Below are 20833 nucleotides of genomic sequence, written 5' to 3' on the forward strand. Positions count from 1 at the left end.
ATGTATCAGATGAACGGTATCCCTCCTGTGCGGTTGTGGAATAACTTGATGGATGGATGAACATGCCCGACCATAGCGCCGGGCTGTTGTGATTGAGACTTCATGCCGGTGGAATCACATGTCGAGCGTAAGGCGGAGACGTTTCTCAACCAAAGACAGATTGATCCGATGTGTTTGTAGAAGAGGAGAATGCTGCATTTTTCATGGTCTGGGAGCCATCATCTGTTTTTTTTATCTTTATGTTTAGGCTACTTCAGCTCCTTTCATTCCTTCTTTAGTCAAACATCACATCACAACAAATGTATTGTTCAAATCGGCCAAAATCACATCATCCCCCATGATTACTAAATGTTTTTTAAACACCTGTCAATAATACTTTGTCTCTTGCCTCTCCTGTCTCCTTCAGCCCAGAGCCTCCCATGCAGCCTCTGATGCAGCCTCCCATGCATTCTCCCATGCAGCCTCCCATGCAGCCTCCCATGCAGCCTCCCATGCAGCCTCGCATGCAGTCTCCCATGCAGTCTCCCATGCAGCCTCCCATGCAGCCTCCCATGCATTCTCCCATGCAGTCTCCCGTGCAGCCTCCCATGCAGTCTCCCATGCAGCCTCCCTTGCACTCCCCCGTGGGCCGCAATGGTTTCAACACACAGTCGGACGTCTACAAGATGCTGCAGGACTACGAGGAGCCCGTCTCTGAACCCAAACAGTCCGGCTCCTTCAAGTATCTCCAGGGAATCCTGGAGGCTGAGGATGGAGGTAGGGATTTCTGTGCTGCACCTCACACCATGCTGCTTTTTGCAGGAACAGGGAAACACCCATAACAAGCTTCATATTGAGCCAGAAGCTAGAGTTGAATTTCATTCATTTGAGTTGTAAATGTTGAGATGAGGCATGTATTAGGCATTTGTAATATGGTAAGCCCCTCTGGACTTGCCTGCGTGCATTCATGCAATTCTCACAAAGTGTTTTGTAACCTAATATTGTTTATTCATGTATATGCTTAAAATTCCTGGGACAATATTTCCTCCAATGCAGATGAGGCCAAGTCCGGCCAAAGGAACATCTTGCTCAAGACTGTTTTCAAATCCTCTGTCAAACTGGCATAGTTTTCCTTATATAGAAAGACACAGACAGCGAGGACAGAGAGAGCGAGTCAGCATGAGCGAAAACAAGAGACAGAGGGAACAGGAAAAAAAAAAACTGATGAAGCTCTTTAAATAGCTCACGCATGGATGAACAAGGGAGGGAAGTTTTTCTAAGGCAATTTACTGCAAAAACAACTTCACAAAGGTCACTAAAGAGAGAAATATGGTTTTCCTGTCGGCCCTCTGACCACGCGGCCGCCGAACTTCTGAGAGGGAGTCATGTGATGCTGACAGCAGGGATAATCCCCGGAACTAAAACCCTCTCTTCGGGTTTCCTTGTTTATCACCAGCGCAGGACAAAAGTTGTGAAAGCAGTAATAATAAGCCAAGGGTTGGTATGTCACAGCAGAAAGAGCACAGTCCTCAGGGAACAGGGGTTGTGACCTGTTAGCTCAGATCATCAATGATTGATGTTTGTTTCTCACACTGAGGCGTCCTTTAGAAAACGTCCTTAACTCTTACTGCTGTTACTGGAGTGTCAGCAGCTGTTAATGCAGGATTCTGCAGCGTCATATTCAGCATGCTTGCTAGGTAACAAATTCCACGTGTCAACAATTGTTTTAATGTTTTGTGTGCACCGTGTTTACTTTGTCATATTTGAGCAGCTCTGTCCAAAGTTCTAGCAATTGCTTTAATCTGCTCGGAGAGAGTTCACATACTCTGGTCTGACTGATGTGGGTTTTGGATGGCAGTGCTGGTGCAGATGTTTTTGTTATAGAGCACCAAATGATGGCTAATGTGTTGTGGTATAGTTAACTGAATATTTTCCATGCAACAAATCAAGAAAAATATGCAGTTTATGAGTCCTCCTGGGGCCCATTTCAGCAAATTTGCAGCATGCAGGCTTGCAACTTGCAACTTGAGAGCATTCCCTCTTATATTAATGTTAACTAAAAAGAAAAACCCATGCACGAGTATGGGAGAGGACTGCAGGAGTTGTATTCCCTCCTTTATATTGCATCAACAGTTTATTTATTATAGACAATTCATGCTTGCCATTCTACAGTCTATTAGACACACAGCTACATCAGCGACATATCCTGCTCCCCCACACACACACACACACCCACACACACACACACACACACACACAATGACACAAGGAGGTTTTACAGCGTACACTCTGTCGACACCACAAGGTCAAACTCTTACTTAGCATTTGCATGGGGTATGTGTTCCGTATTGTTGCACTCTTTGAAGATATGCTTTTAACTTTTCCTTAGTTTTATTCTCTTTTTTCTTTTTATAAAACGCTAGTGCAAGAGATAATAATGATAAAGAAGTCTTAAATTTTGATATGTATCAGTAATTTATGGCACCATTTGTGTGTAAGACGTGTCTGCAAATCACTTTTGGGAAACAGAGCCCCCGTTACTTATTTTTGACAGTGCATTAAACTGTAAAAAGCTAAATAAGCCCATATCTCTTCTCTCACTAATAATGCATGGGTAATATCAAAGCTCAGTGTATCTTGCTTCTCTGCCAAAACACAGCTGGGATTGGCTCCAGCCCCCCGTTGACCCTTAAAAGGATAAGCGGTGTCGGTACTTAGAGAGATAACGTTTAGTCTGCAAATCATTATCTTTAGCAAATATATACAGTACAATATAGCATTGGAATGGAAAAGCATCAGTTTCTCACATTTTAGAAATAAAAAAAAAAGCAACGACTTGATTTCTTTTCCCTGTGGAATATTACCATCCCGGGGCAAAAGTGAAAACTTCCCTCCCGGTTATCACACCTCTGGGTCAGCCTTTTGATGTGCGAACCGACAGGATAATCCACAGCACAAGGAACAAACGCTGACTGCTCCTGCTGCGAGGCCTGGAGCGCTGCCAGGCCGCTTCAAACTTAATTTACTGCTTAATATTGCACTCAACGCAGCGAGCGAGAGGGGGAGTGTTGTTGAAGGGAAAGAGTGGCGCTAATGATAGACAAAGGGGCTGCAGGGAGAGAGAGAGAGAGAGAGTAAGTAAGTAGCGCCGCTGATGGATTGAAGAGATTAAAAGGAAAGTGTGTTTGTCTGCTGTCGGTGGTCGTTCGGCTCGGGGAGACTTGACAGGTTGATTGACAGACCGGGTCCTCGGCGAGATGAGCCTGACGAATCCTCAGGTTTACATCGGGATCGTTTTTTTTAAAAAAGCTGTACCTGTCTCTGCGTTCATCTGTGTGAGATGTGTGAGAGATCCTGTCGCTGCAGGGTGTCCCTGGGCGTGCAGGAAGTCGAATTAACAGCTGTGAGCAGATCCGACGCTCGCAGGTTCGAGTGAAATCGTCCTGTTTTTGCATGCATACCTTGTTGTCAGGCTTTTAAATCACCACAGTTGGTCCCACTTTCGAAGGAGCACCCTCCCCCCCCCCTGGTAGAGGCCATGTTGACTTTCAGGGGGCTTTTAAAGTTAAAGCAAACAAGAGTGTCAGTTTACCCAGAATTCCTCAGGCTTCACGATGATTGGCTAGAAACGGTGATATAGAAAAGGGGTGGAGGATTAAAGTTTTATCACTTAAGATGGATAGAATATAGAGAGTTAAACTCAATTCATCAATATTGTTTTGTTTTTTTAATGATAATATGTGGAGCTATTATAAGTTATATGAGAACAAATACTTTACTCATGAATGGAACAACTGCTGTGTGTTGCAAGAAGTACACAGAAAAATGTTTTCTTTTGATTGTGAAGAGATTTCTCTGTCGCACACAATGCTTTATGATATAAAATAGAAAAGATTCAGGGATAGACGGACACGAGAGGACAAGACTTTTGAGAATGTGTTTCTTCAACAGCTGGGGAAAGAAATAAACATTAGTGCCGGTGACCTCCGCGAAACCTCACACCTTCCCACCCACCCGCCCATATTTTCTACCTTCAGCTGTCCAAAAAAACGACCTTCTATCAACTGCCCAGGGTATTTTTGCAGCAGAAAGATTGTCGCTTCACACAATGATGAACGACGGCCACAAAAGCGAGTTTCGGTGCATATAAAAGTGCTCAGGAGGGAAGCAGGCCGTGTCCTTTCCCAGAATACGACCTCTGTGAATTCCGACATCCATCAGCGTCTCTGGTCTGCACAGAGGGAAATGTTATACTCTCAAAGTAAAACACTTCTCTGATTATTGATGCCTGCTGGATGATGAAATGTAAACGTGAAATGCTCACACATAGTGAGAGCTGCTACGCTCGGGTCACTTTGTCCCATGAACCATATGGGAGGTTAAAGGGAAATATATCAAAGTGGTCCCTCTGCTCGAATGTAGTGCAGGCGATAGAGTGATGGAGATAAACATCACATCAGTCAGGTTCCCCTTTTAACTCCACTGCAGAGAAGGTTGACTCTGGGTGTGAGGGTTTGAGGGAACGTTCAGTTCAGATGATTATTCCTCAGGGATCAAGACGGACCTGAAAAGATTTAAAGCCCCGTTAAGACTTCTGCTCCAGTGGTTGTTAAACATGTGATTCCATGGGGACCCTTCAACTGTCTAAAGGCACAGGGGAGAACACTTCAGATCTCCGAACAGACATTATTTAGATTCTTAATTAAATTTCTAAAACTAGTGCAAGGCCTTTTATAAAAAATGAAACTATAAAAAGACCTGCTGAGGGAGCTGCACTGCTTCTGCTGCACAAAGAGCTGGTTACCTGTTTGATTTAAATTTCAACTGAAGCTTGACTCAGTACACAGAACCCTGAACTGCAGAATCAGTTGTTGTTGTTGTGAATGCGCTGTTGTCGTCACTTTGGTCCCAGTCGCAGAGCACTGGTCTTTATTAAAACTTTACGTATCACACCATATTCTAAACTGCTCTCACAGTGTGAAGCCGATTAGATGAACAGTTCCAAAACATATGGTTTTAATAATTGATTTTCATTCATTTTCTATTTGGACAAAACTATCATGTCAGCACATTCTTCAGTTGTTCTTTATCTTGTGACAAAGTTGTTCTCTGATGTGCCCAGATAAGATAAATTGATCCAGCAGCTGATCATTTTACAATTCTATATTTCTTTCTAAATCCCCTTTTTAAAAACCTTTGAGAATTTAAAACCCGCAGCTCAAATGGTCAGGAACAAATCAAGACACTTTTCTCTGACTTCCTTAAGGAGTTGTTGCTATCCCCTCAACAGCTGTATACACTTATATTATTACAGCTGTTTATTTTTCTTTCAATATCGGGATTTGCTTTGCCTTCAACTCCCCCCGGCTCCAAACTCTGCACTTGACAGGTCTCAGTCAGATGGAGGCTAACACACACACACACACACACTCGAGTGTTTGACTGTTCTACATCACATCTGGTTGATATTAGTCACAGTGAGGGACACACTTGTTGCTCGGGGTGAGATATGCCAGCTTGTCACTGTCCGTCAAACGGAACACGGCGTCTTAAGCGGAAACAAGCTCTCAGTCGTCTTGTTTTGCCTCCGTCCTGACTGTGAAAACTGTAAATGTCCAATCTCTCTCAAAGAGCGCTGCAACATAAATGCTCCTCCATTAGAGAGCATCATTAGGTAGTGGAGACATTAATCCCAGGGATAACAAACCCAGCTCATGTCAGCGCTTTAACACGCCACGGAGCGGTGTGAGGGGAACCGAGCCCCAGAGAGCGAGTCCTTTGAGTTGGGTGCCAGAGGCGAGGCTGTTAGGCCGCGGTTAGTATCCGTGATATGAGGCCTCCGAGCTGCTGGCACATCCCCAGTGAAGGGAAATCAGTGGCTGTGCCCAGCTGATCTACCCTGGTGCACCAGTCTGAAGTGGTTCCAGATATCCAGTATTAACCATACGCCCCTTTTCATGCGATCCAGTTAGACATGACAAAAGGCTCATAAGGCAGCAACCATCATCCACCAGCCTCAGTTATATATATATATGTAAAGCTGTAGCAACATAAATGAACATTACATACTGAAATATATATTATATACTGAAGACTGTAGCTGATGGATTAGGCATCTAGTAATATTTGTATGTTAATGTTAAAGAAAGCTTTCGTTCTAATGGCTAAAGGAATTGAGATATTTGAGGTAAATTAGAAAATCGAATGAAGATATACTCATCTTTTGTACTTTCCTATAGATTTAAATGACCAAAACTATAAAAATATATTAATAAGCAGTTTTAATGACGTCCAAATTGTCTTGCATTAAAACGAAAAGTTGGAATAACAACTCTGGAAAAACATTAAGAACTGAACATTACACAATCATTTTTAAGGCCTGACCAGTTTCCAAATGTTCTTGTATTTATTCTGTTGTTATTTTCTTATTTCTAGGTGTGTCCCCCACAGAGAGAATGAGAAACTTGAAGTCTCCAGTCAGGTCTCCGATCCCCAAACTGGGAAGCCCCATTCCCAGCCCCATGCCTGGTCTCCAGAAGCTCCCGCAGTGCACACGCTGCTGCAACGGCATTGTGTAAGTACAGACCCTACTTTGATATGAATTCGTCCTTTTTGTGTCAAATATTTCAAAACTAAGGTCAAATTATTTGTATTATTTTTACCATCTATGGTTTCAGCCAGCACTGATCTGAGTAGTATACAAAATTAAGCCCAGCAGGCTCCTCTGTAGCTCCTCTGGTTGAGTGCGTCTCCACATAATATGGCCAAGACTTTACTGCAGCACCCGTCCATCGCTGCATGTCATATCCTCTGTCTTCCCCCGTATCCTGTCCTATCCTTTACAGTGTCACTCAAGTAAAGGTCTCCATGATCCACAATTACAGACTGCTGACGATACAGTAAACATGATGCTGAAAATACGATGATTTATTCTGAGCCTTGCTGTTTAGGCCGTCTCGCTCCCCCATCTGGAAAGGATATTTCTCCCGCTCGTGGTCATAGAGTTAAAAATGTTATTCAGTTATGTTAAAACATAACTGAACAACAGGCGTTTCGCAAGCGCTCGGAACAAAAGATATATTCCCATTCATCATTTTTAAGGATCAAACCAAACCCCCTTCCACACCCTGTCCCGTGCACAAATGATGTTTACACGTATTTTTGACTGCACATGTGCATGTAGCTGCATATTCATAAACAGTGAGCGTACGCACATTACACACACACACACACACACACACACACACACACACACACACACACACACACTCCAGCCTTCATGCACTCCTAACCCCACCTTGTAAAAGCAGCTCCAGGTGAGCAGTGATGTCATCGCCCTGCTCTACCCGTGAACAAGAGGGCATTGTGGGAGCTTGTGTGGCATAATAAAGCTGTTATGACCTGGGAGCATTTTACAGCTTTTTAAACAAGTGCAGAGCAGAAGTCAGGAGTTTATCCTGCAAGTGGTTAGATGGGGAAAGCTGTTAAAAAACAACAAAAAAAAGCAGCAGCAGGCCCGTGACTGAATGATCGTGTCCCGAGAGGAAAATCTAACTGGAAGCATGTGAAGGAACAAGTGCAGTCTCTGTGTCACAGAGCAGAGAGCGTCTAAATGAAGTAGTGTTGATCGGTGGCCAGCCGGAAAAATAAACATGTACTATGCACCCTTCATATCTGACAGAAGGAATATGTGTAATCTTTTGTCGAAGAAGGAATATATTTAAATGTTTGGTTAGTTGCTATAAAGTTTGATAAATGTTGATTTGCATAGATAATGGGAAATGCAATAAACAACTGTGAGTCAGTAGCTTCCTTTTTAAGGGTTCTGCTCAATGTGATGTCGTCTGCAGCGATGCCTTTTAAGGCCGCCTGCATTTTGCATTTTGCTCATCAAAGCATCATCCCTATTTTTGTTTTTCGCTCTCCCCACACATATAAGGCCGTGTTATTCCTGTACACTGATGGTAGAAAATACATGTTGGATTCAGACTATAGAGTCCAGCAGAGCACGCACCAAAAAGAGCCACATGAAGGCGAGCAAGAAATCAGTCGACACTAAACACAAATCATACTGTAAACCTCCAGCTGGATAGTAAGGACGGGGTGAAGGACGGAGAGCTGGTCCTAAAATAAATCTTTGTGGCTCTGGACAAAGAGCTAGAAATAATAACCACATACTCAGGAATAGTTTCTTCTCAAGAGGATTATGCAGCTACAGTATGGGAAGTGAAAATAAAAAGTTCCTGTATTATTTTAATTCACCAGGGAGTAAATGGACATGTCGTGTTAACCCACATACCACTTATTTTCCAACATATAAATAATTTTATTTTCAAATTTTAGTTTTTGGGAGGGGTTTTGTATGTTTTTTTCACTTGTGTCTTAAGTTCCCTGTCTTTATTTATATACTTGTACTTTCTATATTGGTTTTTTAATTCTCTTTATCTATCCCAATATTTGTCTATGTTTGTTACGCATCAAACATGAAAGCAAAGTCCTTGTATGTTGAAAACCTACTTGGCATAAAGCAGGATTCTGATTCTCAAGTATCGCTGATCAATTTGAAATCAAAAGGGTGCATCTGATATAAGTGTTTGTTGATAGCTAATAAACAACACTAAACAAAACTGTACAGGTTAATTCGGCTTCGTAGGGTAAAGGATAAAAACAACATCTGTGTGTTTCATGTTGGTTGTTTTTCATTGTGCGATCGTCCCCTGCTGCATCTCTGCTGTTTCTAAATGTCTAAAAGTCTGGATCCCTCTCTTGTCTCCCTTCAGCGGCACCATCGTGAAGGCCAGGGACAAGCTGTACCACCCCGACTGCTTCATGTGCGACGACTGCGGCATCAACCTCAAGCAGAGAGGCTACTTTTTCATCGAGGACAATCTGTACTGTGAGACCCACGCCATGGCGCGCGTCCAGCCCCCCGAGGGCTACGACGTTGTGGCAGTGTACCCCAACTCCAAGGTGGAGCTTGTCTGAGACGGAGGTGGTGGAGCCGGTCATTCTGTAATATAAGCGGGACGCCAGAATATGGGAGGATGGGTCTACTGAGTATCTTAGCCTGGGTTTTATTTGGCTCCGTCAGGGGGGAATGACGCTCTTGGATCTTGGAGTTTTTACCTTTTCGCAGAGTCCTATGAAATGTGTGTTTCTACACTGACTGACCTAATGACATGCAATAGACATCAGGCGTCTTAAAATATGTAAAAGCATCTCCAACCCATTAACAAGCTGATATTGTTCCCCACTCAACCATTGAATCCTACACACACACAACTACCAGTTAAGGACAAAACAATGTTCAAATCCACATCACAGGCACATTACCAGATTATCCCATGTAAAAAGAATACAAGAAATAAGCATTGCAGTTAACACAAGAGATGTTTGAGCTGATTGGTCTGTTTGCTGTGATGACGTGTGCAGAGGAGCTGCTGAATTTCCATTTCACCCATTATAGCGACAGTTTCCCAGACAGAACGCTCCACTAGGAAATTGCCTGTGTTCTGCAAAGTCGCCTAAAGGTATTGGTGATATATTGTTTAACGCTTAAATGGGTTTAAAGGTTTCTGTGTCTTTTTAAACTATAACTTACAGTTACACATTATACTCCTGCTGCCGTTGGACTTTTGCATTTGTAATTTACATGTTCATTTTTCAGACTTTTATACAGTTACGCAAACTGGGGAGCATCTCTCTTTGATTGTCACTTTTTTTTTTTTTGCTCACTTTCCTGTTACGTGTAATTCCTTATAAGCAGATCGGGGTATGGAATGTGCGTCAGTTTGCTTTGAGGTGTGGGTTTGCTGAACTATAACCTGCAGTGGACGCCTCGGTACACAGCTATGAAAACACCACCTTCTGAAATGCCAACAAAAACTGCAGGAGACATTTTCAAAGCTCTGCGAGAGTCTCGGTTAAGATTTAGTCAAAGTGTGTGAGCACAAAAAAACCTGAATTCATTTTCCAGCAAATTGCCACAAATGCAGTGAATTTATTCCCAGCAAAGGAGATAAAGTGCTTCTGGCTCGTGCACCTGACTGGGAGAGGAATTTGAGCTCTCACACTGAAGAATTCCAGTTCACGGAGGAGAGAGCACAGAGTTCAGCGGGTGTGTTTATGAAAAACACTCCGGGTTAACGCTCTCCGCCCGCTCGCCACATCCTCTAAAAGCAAGCATGTGCATTCGAGGAGATAGAGCCGTAGAAAACTGTTAGAAACTCGTAAAGTGGGGCTCCACAGTCGACAACATGTGGGAGCAATATTCGCCGAGCGTAGAGGTTTGGACCCACTGCGGAGAAACATCACTGTTCCTCTTTTTGGAGAGATGGAGAGACACAGAAGTTGGAGGTCTGCGTAGTTTTTTTATTCCCTTCCTACTCTGAATTAATATTTTTGCTCACAGCCAAGAGATAAATGAAATATTTTTGTACTTGTCTTTTAAAGAGAGAGAGAGAGAGCGAGAGAGGGAGGAAAGAAATGAGGGGACGGCGCAGGTTTTCTTCTCTTGACACACTTTTTTTTTTTATTACGATATCATTCTTGGCGTGTTGTGAACTGGGTGGAGAAGAGTGATTTGTTGCTTTTCCTAACAAAACTACTTGGATCATTTCAGATGAGAAAATGAACTTTGCCGTGCTGATATCCGTCTTTTTTTGTTTTTCTAGATATCAACAATGTCGTGTAGCCACTGGTATGCCATCTGTACTAGTCACCTTGTAAATTATGTGAAAATGATATTGCTACCACATTGCTCCTTTGGTATTGTATATATTTGTTTTTATCGTGATTGCTTTAACATACATAAAACATGTGTACTCACATGCCTTTTGCATAGCCTGTGTCCTTTACATGATTTCTTTGACACAAATCCTCTTTTTGTGTTTAACTTATTGTTCTACCAACACGTGTTTTTGTCCTGGATATTCTTATTTGCCTTCTTTTTTTTTTTTAGGATCTGAATAAAATGAGAAATGAATTACAATGATAGTCCACTTTTCTTTACAACACGAAAAAAGGTTCAATACCTGCATCTCTTTAACAGATATCTGGGCCTGTACTTGGTCTGTATTTATATAGCACTGTGCATCTATGTGCAGCACTTGCTTCGATGAGAAGGGTACATTTTGGGGTTCAGTATCTTGCCCAAGAACACTTTGAACGAATGGGAAAGACTGGGATCGAACCATCAGCCTTCTGGTTAGAGGACGGCCGCTCTCCCCCCTTTCACCCACAGCCTCCCTCAAGATATGTGTCTTACAGCCCAAATCCTCAGACATCCACTTCGCAGATGCTTCGATTCTGAGCATGAAATTGTCAGGATGTGAAACCCGACCTCGTGGTTTCAGCATGTTGCGTCTCATACAGCTTTATTCCCCTCGAGAGCAAGTCTATTTTTCAGGGTGTGAGGTAATACACATAAAGTCTGATTTGGTCAACTCTTTCTGGGCAGAAATACCAGGAGTTGGTTTAATTAAAGAAGATGTGATGCTTGTTTTAAAGTTAATTCTGTTTCCACTTCATTCAGTCATGTCGCCTTTGCCACGTTCAACTATCATTAAGATTCCCCAACATCCACCAACTCACACGTTCCCTCATTAGTTTCCTACTATAAATTTCCACTTGAAAGTCAACAGATTATCTATTTTTATCACGTTTTCTTATCCGCAAGACATTTGTTTTTGAACTTTGCCTGTTACTTGCTCCCTTTTGGCCTTTTGACCCAATGTCCCCACCTCCGCTTCACCAAACACTGCCTGTCCTATATTTGAATGAGGGCCTATAGTTTTATCTGAGCCCAAGAGTTAGAGAATTATACTGACAACATAGTAAAAGATAATAAACAAAGAAAGGAAGTAAAACACCAACTTTGAATCAGCTTGTCCACTTCTTGTGGGTGGTCCACATGTATTTCTCCACTGACATAAATCATTAATTTAGAATTAAAACTCTGTTGCTCTAGGGGCATTTTGTCCTTAACTAACTCCAATCATTCTTTAAGACATCGGTTTATTAACTTTGAAGTTATGAGAGGCTGAATTTAGTCAGATACAACTTCAAAACATGTGTGAAAAATGTTTAAACGAACACTTCAGCTCAGACGTCGTTTGGGAAACGAGCCAGTGGTGCTAAAGTCTTCACACATTTCTGTAGCGATGCTTTACAGCAACTGCAAATGTGTTGACGTTCATCACTTTTTCTGGCTTTTCCTGTCGCTGTGTGTGCTCCAGCCACAGAGCAGAATGACTCCGACACACAGTTAGAGCAGATGGCAAAGATTCAAGGGGGTTTGTAATGAAAATCAGGAGGTGAGAAGTCATATACTGCCCCATTAACTGACCCAGCGCCTTCAGTGGTAGCTCTTTCAACACAAAAAATGAATGTGTGCAGACTTTCAGGTGCAAGTGGGAGAAATCAGGGCGATAAACAGACACACAACAAGAAAAGAAAGCAAGAGAGAGGAAGAAGTAAACAGAGCACCAGTGTCTGGACCAACAGATACTTACTCCTCTGAGGGGTTTTCGTCTAATCAGCATTTGCATGTGGGAAACATTAGCAAATGCTTCCCACATGCGTAACCCAAACTGAACTTAATGCAGTTAGAGAGCTCATGTAGGAATTTTCTTTAAAATTGGCGCCACGGGCAAAATTCAGTCCACTCAAGATGTATGTATTTGTTTCAGGAGAAGGGTCAGATAAGTTTACCGGTCAGATAAGTTTACTGCAAAGTGAATTTTCCTCATGTTCCAAATGTCAGACGTCGAGATACCTTAGACGATCATCAACCTTAGAAAATACTCCTGGAAAAGGTTCCTTCATCGTGCTTCAGTTCAGTTTAGTGATGTGAATATGAAGTCAAGGTAAATCTGTTGTGGAGGAACTTTACCGAACAGACCCACGCAGGGAAAAGGAAGCAAAGCAGGCAACAAGAGGGAGCGAGGGAGAGGGAGAGGGAGACCGAGGCTCAAACATGGAAAGATTTCCGCCTCTCTCTCCCGTCTATAAACATTTAGTTCATTTGAAAGATAAACACTTCCAGTTGCAGAGACACAGAGCTCGCTGTGCTCTGCAGGCTGCAGCATCACCGCTTGACCAACTAGTTCAGTGTTCGTCACATCTGTGAACGTTGAATATCAATATGCATGTATAATATGCAGTTTCCTTCAGCGAAAATTAGGAAGTGTCATCCTCAAATCAAATTGTGCCTCAAATATACAATTCTAAAAAGAATTAAGCAACTACCCTATGAAAAAGTATAAATATAAACAAAATAAAGTTTTTCAATTAAATATAGGTAAACACAAGTCGAGGTAACGTGGTTGCAAGGAGCAGAACCACAAAGACAAATTCATCTGTATGGAATAGATGACTGTCAATCTTTTCTGATGTATTTCCTCATGCCTATTATTAGTTTGTTTCATGCATTTGTTGTCATGTCAGTTCCTCCATCCATTATCTATATCATTTCAAGGTCCCAGGGGATCTGGAGCCAGTCCGAGCAGACATCAGTTGAGAGACGGGTACAAAGGTCGTCAGAATATGACCGACATACAGAGACAAACAACCATTAACATACACAGTCAGAATAAAGAGTCACCAATTAACCTTTCCTCAAATCTGCATAACTTGGAGGAAACCGGAGTAGCCAGAGAAAACCAGTGTAGTTACAGGGAGAACATTCAAAGGCCTGAATAACTGGGATTTGAACTGTGAACCTTAAGGCAACAGTGCTAACCATTGCAAACCATGCCACCCAATGTCAATTTTTAATATCTTTGTTAAGAGACAATAAGAGATAAACAAAATATAAATATCTTCCTTGGCCAAGCTTGCATCTGAAGAATATTATCCGACTCTTTGTAGCTCGGTGCAGAAATACATTAAAAAAAAGATTTATGTATTGAGAAAAGATGTTTGATTTATCCACTGTAACTTAATCCTTCTTTAGGCTTTTCATGAAGTTTAATACCATCTCTACTTAATAAATCCCAAAGATGAAAGTCCAGTTCTGCGTCTATCTGTAACAGGCTTGTTTTTCTTTCTGTGTATGTGCTGCTCCGGCACTTTATTCATGTGAGTGACAGCTCTGATCTGCTGATAGTTCACCGACATGTCTCTGATCCACTGTTAACACCAGGTTCCTCGTTCTCGTCCTTTCACCTGCACGTTCCTTTCTCCTCTACTTCCAGTTGCATCCCAACAGTGTCACTATAGCACCTTACTTCCTTTGTGTTTGACGACAACAAAGTCCTGATCTCTCCATCGTCTCTCTTTTATCTTTGCACCTCCCTCCATCTTTACGGAGCATGCTGTTCATCCCAGGGTTGTGGTTCCATACGGTACCAACCTGCTGCCTGGGACAGCCGTGATTTGTGGAGTCTTACTGGACGAGTGCCGGAGATACCTGCGAATAAGACTCTGTACATGCAGCAGAGTAACATTCTGGCCATTCCTGCTCACGAGTAAATTGGAAACATGCACCATAACTCAGAGGAATCTTATAAGCAACACACGGACCTTTGATTTACTTCAGAAGAGGGTTTGGTTGATGTTGGAGGAGACAAGAGACAATCTTCTGTTTTGCTTTAGATTAAATGGCTGCAACTTAATTCCATTCAATTGTGAAAGCAATAATGCAAGTGATTTTGTCTTTTTACGACCGTACACGTCACAAAGAAATAGGCATCTCGTGCATTGAAGTAAAAATCGAGTTGTAGCTTTGAAACATAGAAGAGTTCACGAGAGGAGTTCTGAGTTTTGTCTTTCTGGTATTGAAGATTTGGGTCGTTATGGATAAGATTCATGAGGATTCCTCTCAAATGTGACAAAACGTTTACAGACAGAGCCACAGTGCTCGCAGAGTATTTGGCAGAAGGCTATAGGTGACGCCTTCAGAGAGAAATCTGCTGCTTCAAAATGATTTTTAGTGATTATAAAAACATCATACACAAATTGGCAGAGCTTTAATTGATTAATGACGTTGTGGTTTTTTTCACATTCGTGATTGCACATGTGTTTGATATTGTATTTTTATTGTTTTGGCCGTGTGAAGGGATGAGACTCTGATTGGGTCTTGCTTTGATTCTCATTGGGATTTGGAAAAGAAACGGTCAGTGATCTCGAGATATGCACAAAGTTCTCAGCAGAACTGAGCAGTAAAGTCCAGTGAGGAAAGTCAACAGCTGGTCCTGAAGAGGTTGGCGAAAAGATGATGGCGGAACAAAATGTTAACTTGGAGTGAATGAATCTGTTAATAATCAAGAAACACAGTTTTCCCAAAATGGATAAAGGAACGAGCCGAGTGGAAACAAGTTCTAGGGTCTGACTTGCAAACTTTGTGCCTTCATCTGTGATTTTTCGCCCCAAATATCTTTTGTTTAACACAACATAACCTAATTCAACTTGAGCTGTTTTTTATGTTCACTGAGGAAGAGATAATTTTCAGTCCCATTTGTTTGTCAGATTTACTGAAATGGCTTAAATCTGTGTTGACAGAATCAATAAAATGCAGTGAAGTGTGAGACCATTTGCTCTCCAAGTAATTTCTGGGTTCGTTTAGCTTCCTAATCTTATTAACTAGAAAAAGCTTTTAAACCGGAAATGAAACTGCGCCTATTAAGCCTTGAGCTGGTTTCACACGATAACAGAACAAAAGGAATATTCCAGTATGATATTAAAATCAACACATGTCAGTTGTGTTTCGAAGTTTGTGCGAATTTGATCGGACCAAGACCGAATCCACATTTCTAATGTTGCACAAACAAGAAGTGACGTGAGTGAGCTGGCATTGGAAAAGAGTTTTGGCATCAGACTAATTTAGTTTTACAGTCAATATTTATTCATGATGGCAACATTTAAATTGCGCAAAACATACATTACATGTGCTCCAATGCAGCGAGGGAACATCCTTTGACATCCTCTGTTTACTCTGCACAGTGTAAACAGCCAACATGGCCGTCGTCCAGTCAACAAGGAGCCATCGCCGCGGTAACTGTTGGTCTCCAGACATATGCGACGCATCTCTGCTCTCACACGTCTGTTTAAATAAATGTGGATATAAAAAAAAAACCTGAAACAGATGGCTCGTGTTTGAGACATTCCCGCTCTCACCAAAACCTGGCTCAGTGAACAGTAAACTCAACAGACAGTGACGACAGATCAAAGCTGTGGTTGTTTTTGATGGAGGATTATCTTGTCGATCTGAATTTTAAAAAATATACACAATTATATCTTTGTTTCTGTGAAGAATGATCTCTGAAACACACATGTGTGATTATTAATGGATTCAAACATTGGGATTCAAACAAATAATTATGTCTAAAAGAGGAAATGACAGTTTTAAGACTTTGTAAAACATTATATTCTATGCTGTTGAATCAACCTTATTCATAAGCAAGAGAGTGAATGATTGTATTCACAATATCCACCTGCACGACGGGTTTACAGTGATTATTTTCTTTATTTTTCAATGAAAAATGGAGGTTGCCACATAACAAACTGTGTTGGCATGCTGGGAATTTGAACCTTAGACTGTACCTTAAACAAAATAATGGACGGGATGGATTTCCGTCAGACACACTTGCATAATAAACCTGTTTCTGGTCAGGGCTCTTTATTTAGGACATTTAGGCAAAGTTAGAGATTTAGGGGCAAGAGACAGGAAAGACCAGTTAAGCCGATCCAATCAAAGCAAGTCAGCCAAAACAGTAAACAGATGTCGCCAACCGTAAAGAAGTCTCTTGTCTTGTTTTTTCCTCCCTGTCTTTTATCCAAGCCTGGAACTTTGAGCTTTATACATCCCCCAGTTCTCTTAATGTCTGTCTGTACTTTTTAAAGGCCTTTTTAATGACAAACCCCGACAACACGCTAACAAGAAGCAGCAACGTGTCCCAGTGGATACCATCGTGACTCCATGAGAGGTTCCACCGCTGTTGGCACTACTGGACAAACACTGCAGGAAACGAGTGCCAGTTCTTTCTCTCTTTCTCCTTCTTCTTCGTCTCTTTATTCCTCTGTCTCTCTTCCCCTTTAACTGATGGAAAAAAGGGTCTCTTTCTGCAAACAACGCAGGCTGGATCTCATGAAGCAGACAGATGAGATACTATCATCACAGGAGCTAAGTATAGGGCAAGCAGACTCATAATTCTATCAGAGGTGCCTGTCTACTGGAGGTATTTGTATTGCTTTGGTCTTTCTATATGAATCACACAAACACAGGCACTCCAGGACAGTTCATCTCTTCACTTCAGCAGCCTAAAGAATTGAATCGTACAACTTTTTAGTTGTTGTATAAACTTTATCTAGACCGAAACCTGAGAGCTTTACTTTGCATAGCTTGTTGGGGTTTTTTTTTCAAAATAAAACACTACAAAACTTTATCAAAGTTTAAACACTCACTTCAATTTAAATGTAATTAATGAAACAGTTTCAGATAGACAAGACAAATGAGCACTCGGGCAACAGGTCAGTTGGACAGCAGACCCTTGGATTAATGTAAAGTAATATTAGAGATCACAGCGAGAAGGTTTCTGGTTCTAATCCCAGATTGGCAGGGGTTTTTCCATGTGGAGTTTGTATGTTCTCCTCATGTCTGCGTTGGCTTTGTCTGGGCAAATCCTTGCCTCCTACCAGGATAAGTGGCAGCTCAGATTTTTAGCATGCAGCAAAAACAACAAAAAAACAGCAGCAGTATTAGAACTTTCATAAAAACACATTATTTGTCTACACATTATTTTATCTGTGCTACAGGTAAGCCAACATAATACTAGATGGAATACAGTGTTAACACAAGCTTATCATCCATATCTTGGGATCAACAAATAGTATATTTAAATATGTGGATTGGTTGTAATCTGGTCAGCGGTTCAACATTTATTACGTCTCACACCTCAACTCTTGTGTGTGCTACGTGTCAGTTGTTTCTGTTCACGTGCATGTTTACATTCCTTACATCTTTTGAAGGTCTTTATATATTTCGGGTTCTATGCCAAATGGTATTTCATGCCAGTTCCCATTTTCATGAGGCTTGCTATAATTTTTTAAGAGGTTATCCAACTCGACTGATGGCTTCCAAGATCATTATCGCTTAAAGTTACCACAACAGAACAATCATTTGGGAAACATGATATATCTACTTTTAAAGTGGCAATAATTAGCATTTCAACAATAAAACTGTATCGAATGCCAACGTGAGAACAATGTGTGCATGTGAAACAGGCTTTTAGGGGAAACACCACCTTAATATGCAACTCCCATCAGCTGTGGAGTTTTACAGCAGGTTTAAGTATATTGTTTATTTCTCTGGCTCCAGCTTCACCGTGCTGGTCACATTTCCGGCTGCAGCAGGCGGCTGCTTTCAGTGAAAAAGCTGTAAAACTCCACTGTGGGCTACCTGCTTGGTTCTAAACAACAGCATCGCCGAGTTAGTGAGAAGCTGCAGAACATCTGGAGAGTTGGCAGAGACCAGCAGCAGAGGTAGAGAGACAGTCAGTGTTGGAGTTATATTTGCCAGATGGTCAGAAACACAACTTCACATTTGCTACATTATTGGGAAAAACTGGAAATTCACCTTATCAAGTTAAAGAGTGATGATATTTTAAAGTCTCATAGAAAGAAAAGTCTCCATGTTTTATTGAAAGATGTATAAATCTTTTATTTTATATTCATCAGCTTTAAATGACTTTGTTCCGACAGGGTTAGTTCACATCAGAAGAAGGAGGGTGCACAAAGTAAGTTCAAAATCACCATCCGCAATAAACAGTTAAAAAAAAGAAGTAGTCTGAGAACACAGAAACTATCTGCTCACACATAGTTTAAAGTTATCCAGGCCTGTGTAAATGACAGGGATTGTGTAATTATAGTTGTGTTAATATGAGATAATGTGCAATCCATCCTCAGATGTGTGGGAGTTTTCTGCAGACCGCCTCGATGAAACCATGCAGCTCCACCATGTCACCGGCAAACATGAGCTCATCTCCACCTTCAGACTTATAATTCAAGCTCAGAGGTTAAAATTTGATTCATGCGCGTGAAGATCTCAAGTTCGTCCTGGAGACAATCTCCATTAACCTCCGTTGAACCTCAACTAGAAAAATATGTTCGAGGAAGCACCGAACTTGAAATTCATCTCGTATTTCTCATGGTGACACTGCAGAAATGTTAAAATAAGTCAAGTGAAGTCAATTTATTTGTAAATCACATTTCAAAACAACAGATGTTGACCAAAGTGCTGAAAGATCAAATAAACTGGGACAGGAAATTCATCCGTGGCCGCAGCTATTTTTAGCCCCAACATGGAACAATCAAGTAAATGACTGAACAGAATAAACAAATGTGTTCCTTCTTTTTTGTTTGCCTTCTCCATGTTAGTGGATGGGACATGGACCGAACAAAAAAGTCAAAGTACATGTCAAATAAATTATTCGTAAAGTAATTTTATTTAGTTTATCACGCTGATGTGTGTTCAAGTGTGTATTTTTCCGATAAGTTTAGTTTTAATTATTAGTTATTTAATGCCATACAAAAGGGGTGGCCGGTCATGATTGACAGCTGAGACTCATTCCTGATTGGTGTTTCGGTGAGACCTCGATACTGCGGCTCCACCCCTTGGTCGCTACTGTGCAGACTCTGGCCCCAAATGCGCAAAATGGCCCCGGTCGTACAATAGTGGATCAAGTGGCGACGCAACGTTCTTCTTGATACAGAGTCAGTGATTCCGTCAGTTAAGGTTTGCACATGTTACTTTGGATCGCGTTGTGTAAACCAGAGGGGGTCTGACTGGAGACAGGCGAAGTTTGTCAAGGCCCCTGCGGAGCGCACACCTGTTCCATCCTGTTCCATCCCCTGACGCACTGCGCACGCATGTACCCGGTGATTGAATTTGACTTGTGGGGGGTGAATGAAGAGAGGTTTCTCCACTGAGGCTGGAGCCTGGAGGGGTTCGAACAGAGACTCAGCGCACAGCCCCAAACATGCGTCTGTCCTCCACAAGAAATGTCTGGAATATCTTGTGTTTTGTGTCCGTTGTTAGGAGGTTGTGTTAGTCTGCTGTGTATGAAATTCATTGGTTTGATCCCCACTGCTTTGTGGATTAGCTCCACCTGAAACTAGAATGGCCCAACAGTTCCCTTAATTCCAATCAAGCTGCACCAAATTGCACACACACATAAATATTAGTCTCCTAAACATGCCAGATTTTCTTTCATCAAGATCCATGAATCATTTCCTGGGAAATATGTGAATACTTATGAAAGAATGTCTCCTGATCCACACCCTGATCCGGATCAGCACCAACATTGTATGGGCTCTTTCCTGACCTATACTGCATCCTTCCACCAAGTTTCGTGATAATTTGTCACGTAGTTTTTGCGTAATCTTACAAACAAACATAAATGGACATGGGTGAAAACATGACCTCCTTGGCGAAGGTCAAAATACTCTGGTGATGCCACTGCAGAACTTACATTTTAACTTTTAAAAGGAGGTTCAGAAAGTAGAAAGGGTTGCTCTTCAATTGTTTGGTGGAAGTTTACAAGTCTCAGAGGTTTTCATATGCTTTGGATCATCAAATAGAGAAAAAGTAAAAATGTCAGTCAGACCACCCAGTTTACTAACTCCCACTCACCTTGGCCCCGTTACTGGTAAATACACTATAATTGTTCTACCGTCCCATTTTTTCACAATCATCCAGTTAAGCTTTGCCTCAACTTTGAAGAAATCAGTAAAAAAGGAAAATACAACTTTTCTCTGTCTTGACTTTTTTTCATCAAATGCCGTTCTCCACAGCCAAAACCAAACAATCAGAACAAGAGCGTCGAGTCCATAATGGGGCATACAAATTCTTCAAATA

The 20833-nt window shown here is 41.6% G+C and overlaps 1 protein-coding gene across 1 annotated transcript in view; it reads left to right on the forward strand.

Annotated features, from left to right (window-relative positions):
* The window catches only part of pdlim4 (PDZ and LIM domain 4), a 46490-nt gene extending 35521 nt beyond the window's left edge, over positions 1–10969 (forward strand). Inside the window, exons 5-7 of the mRNA XM_035178692.2 lie at positions 407–756; positions 6415–6553; positions 8760–10969. Of these exons, the coding sequence (XP_035034583.2) occupies positions 407–756; positions 6415–6553; positions 8760–8964 (694 nt within the window). The 3' untranslated portion in view covers positions 8965–10969. The remainder of the gene's footprint in view (positions 1–406; positions 757–6414; positions 6554–8759) is intronic.
* Positions 10970–20833: the final 9864 nt, after the last annotated feature.

This window comes from Hippoglossus stenolepis, chromosome 15 (genome assembly GCF_022539355.2).
Source record: "Hippoglossus stenolepis isolate QCI-W04-F060 chromosome 15, HSTE1.2, whole genome shotgun sequence".
Classification (NCBI taxonomy): domain Eukaryota; kingdom Metazoa; phylum Chordata; class Actinopteri; order Pleuronectiformes; family Pleuronectidae; genus Hippoglossus; species Hippoglossus stenolepis.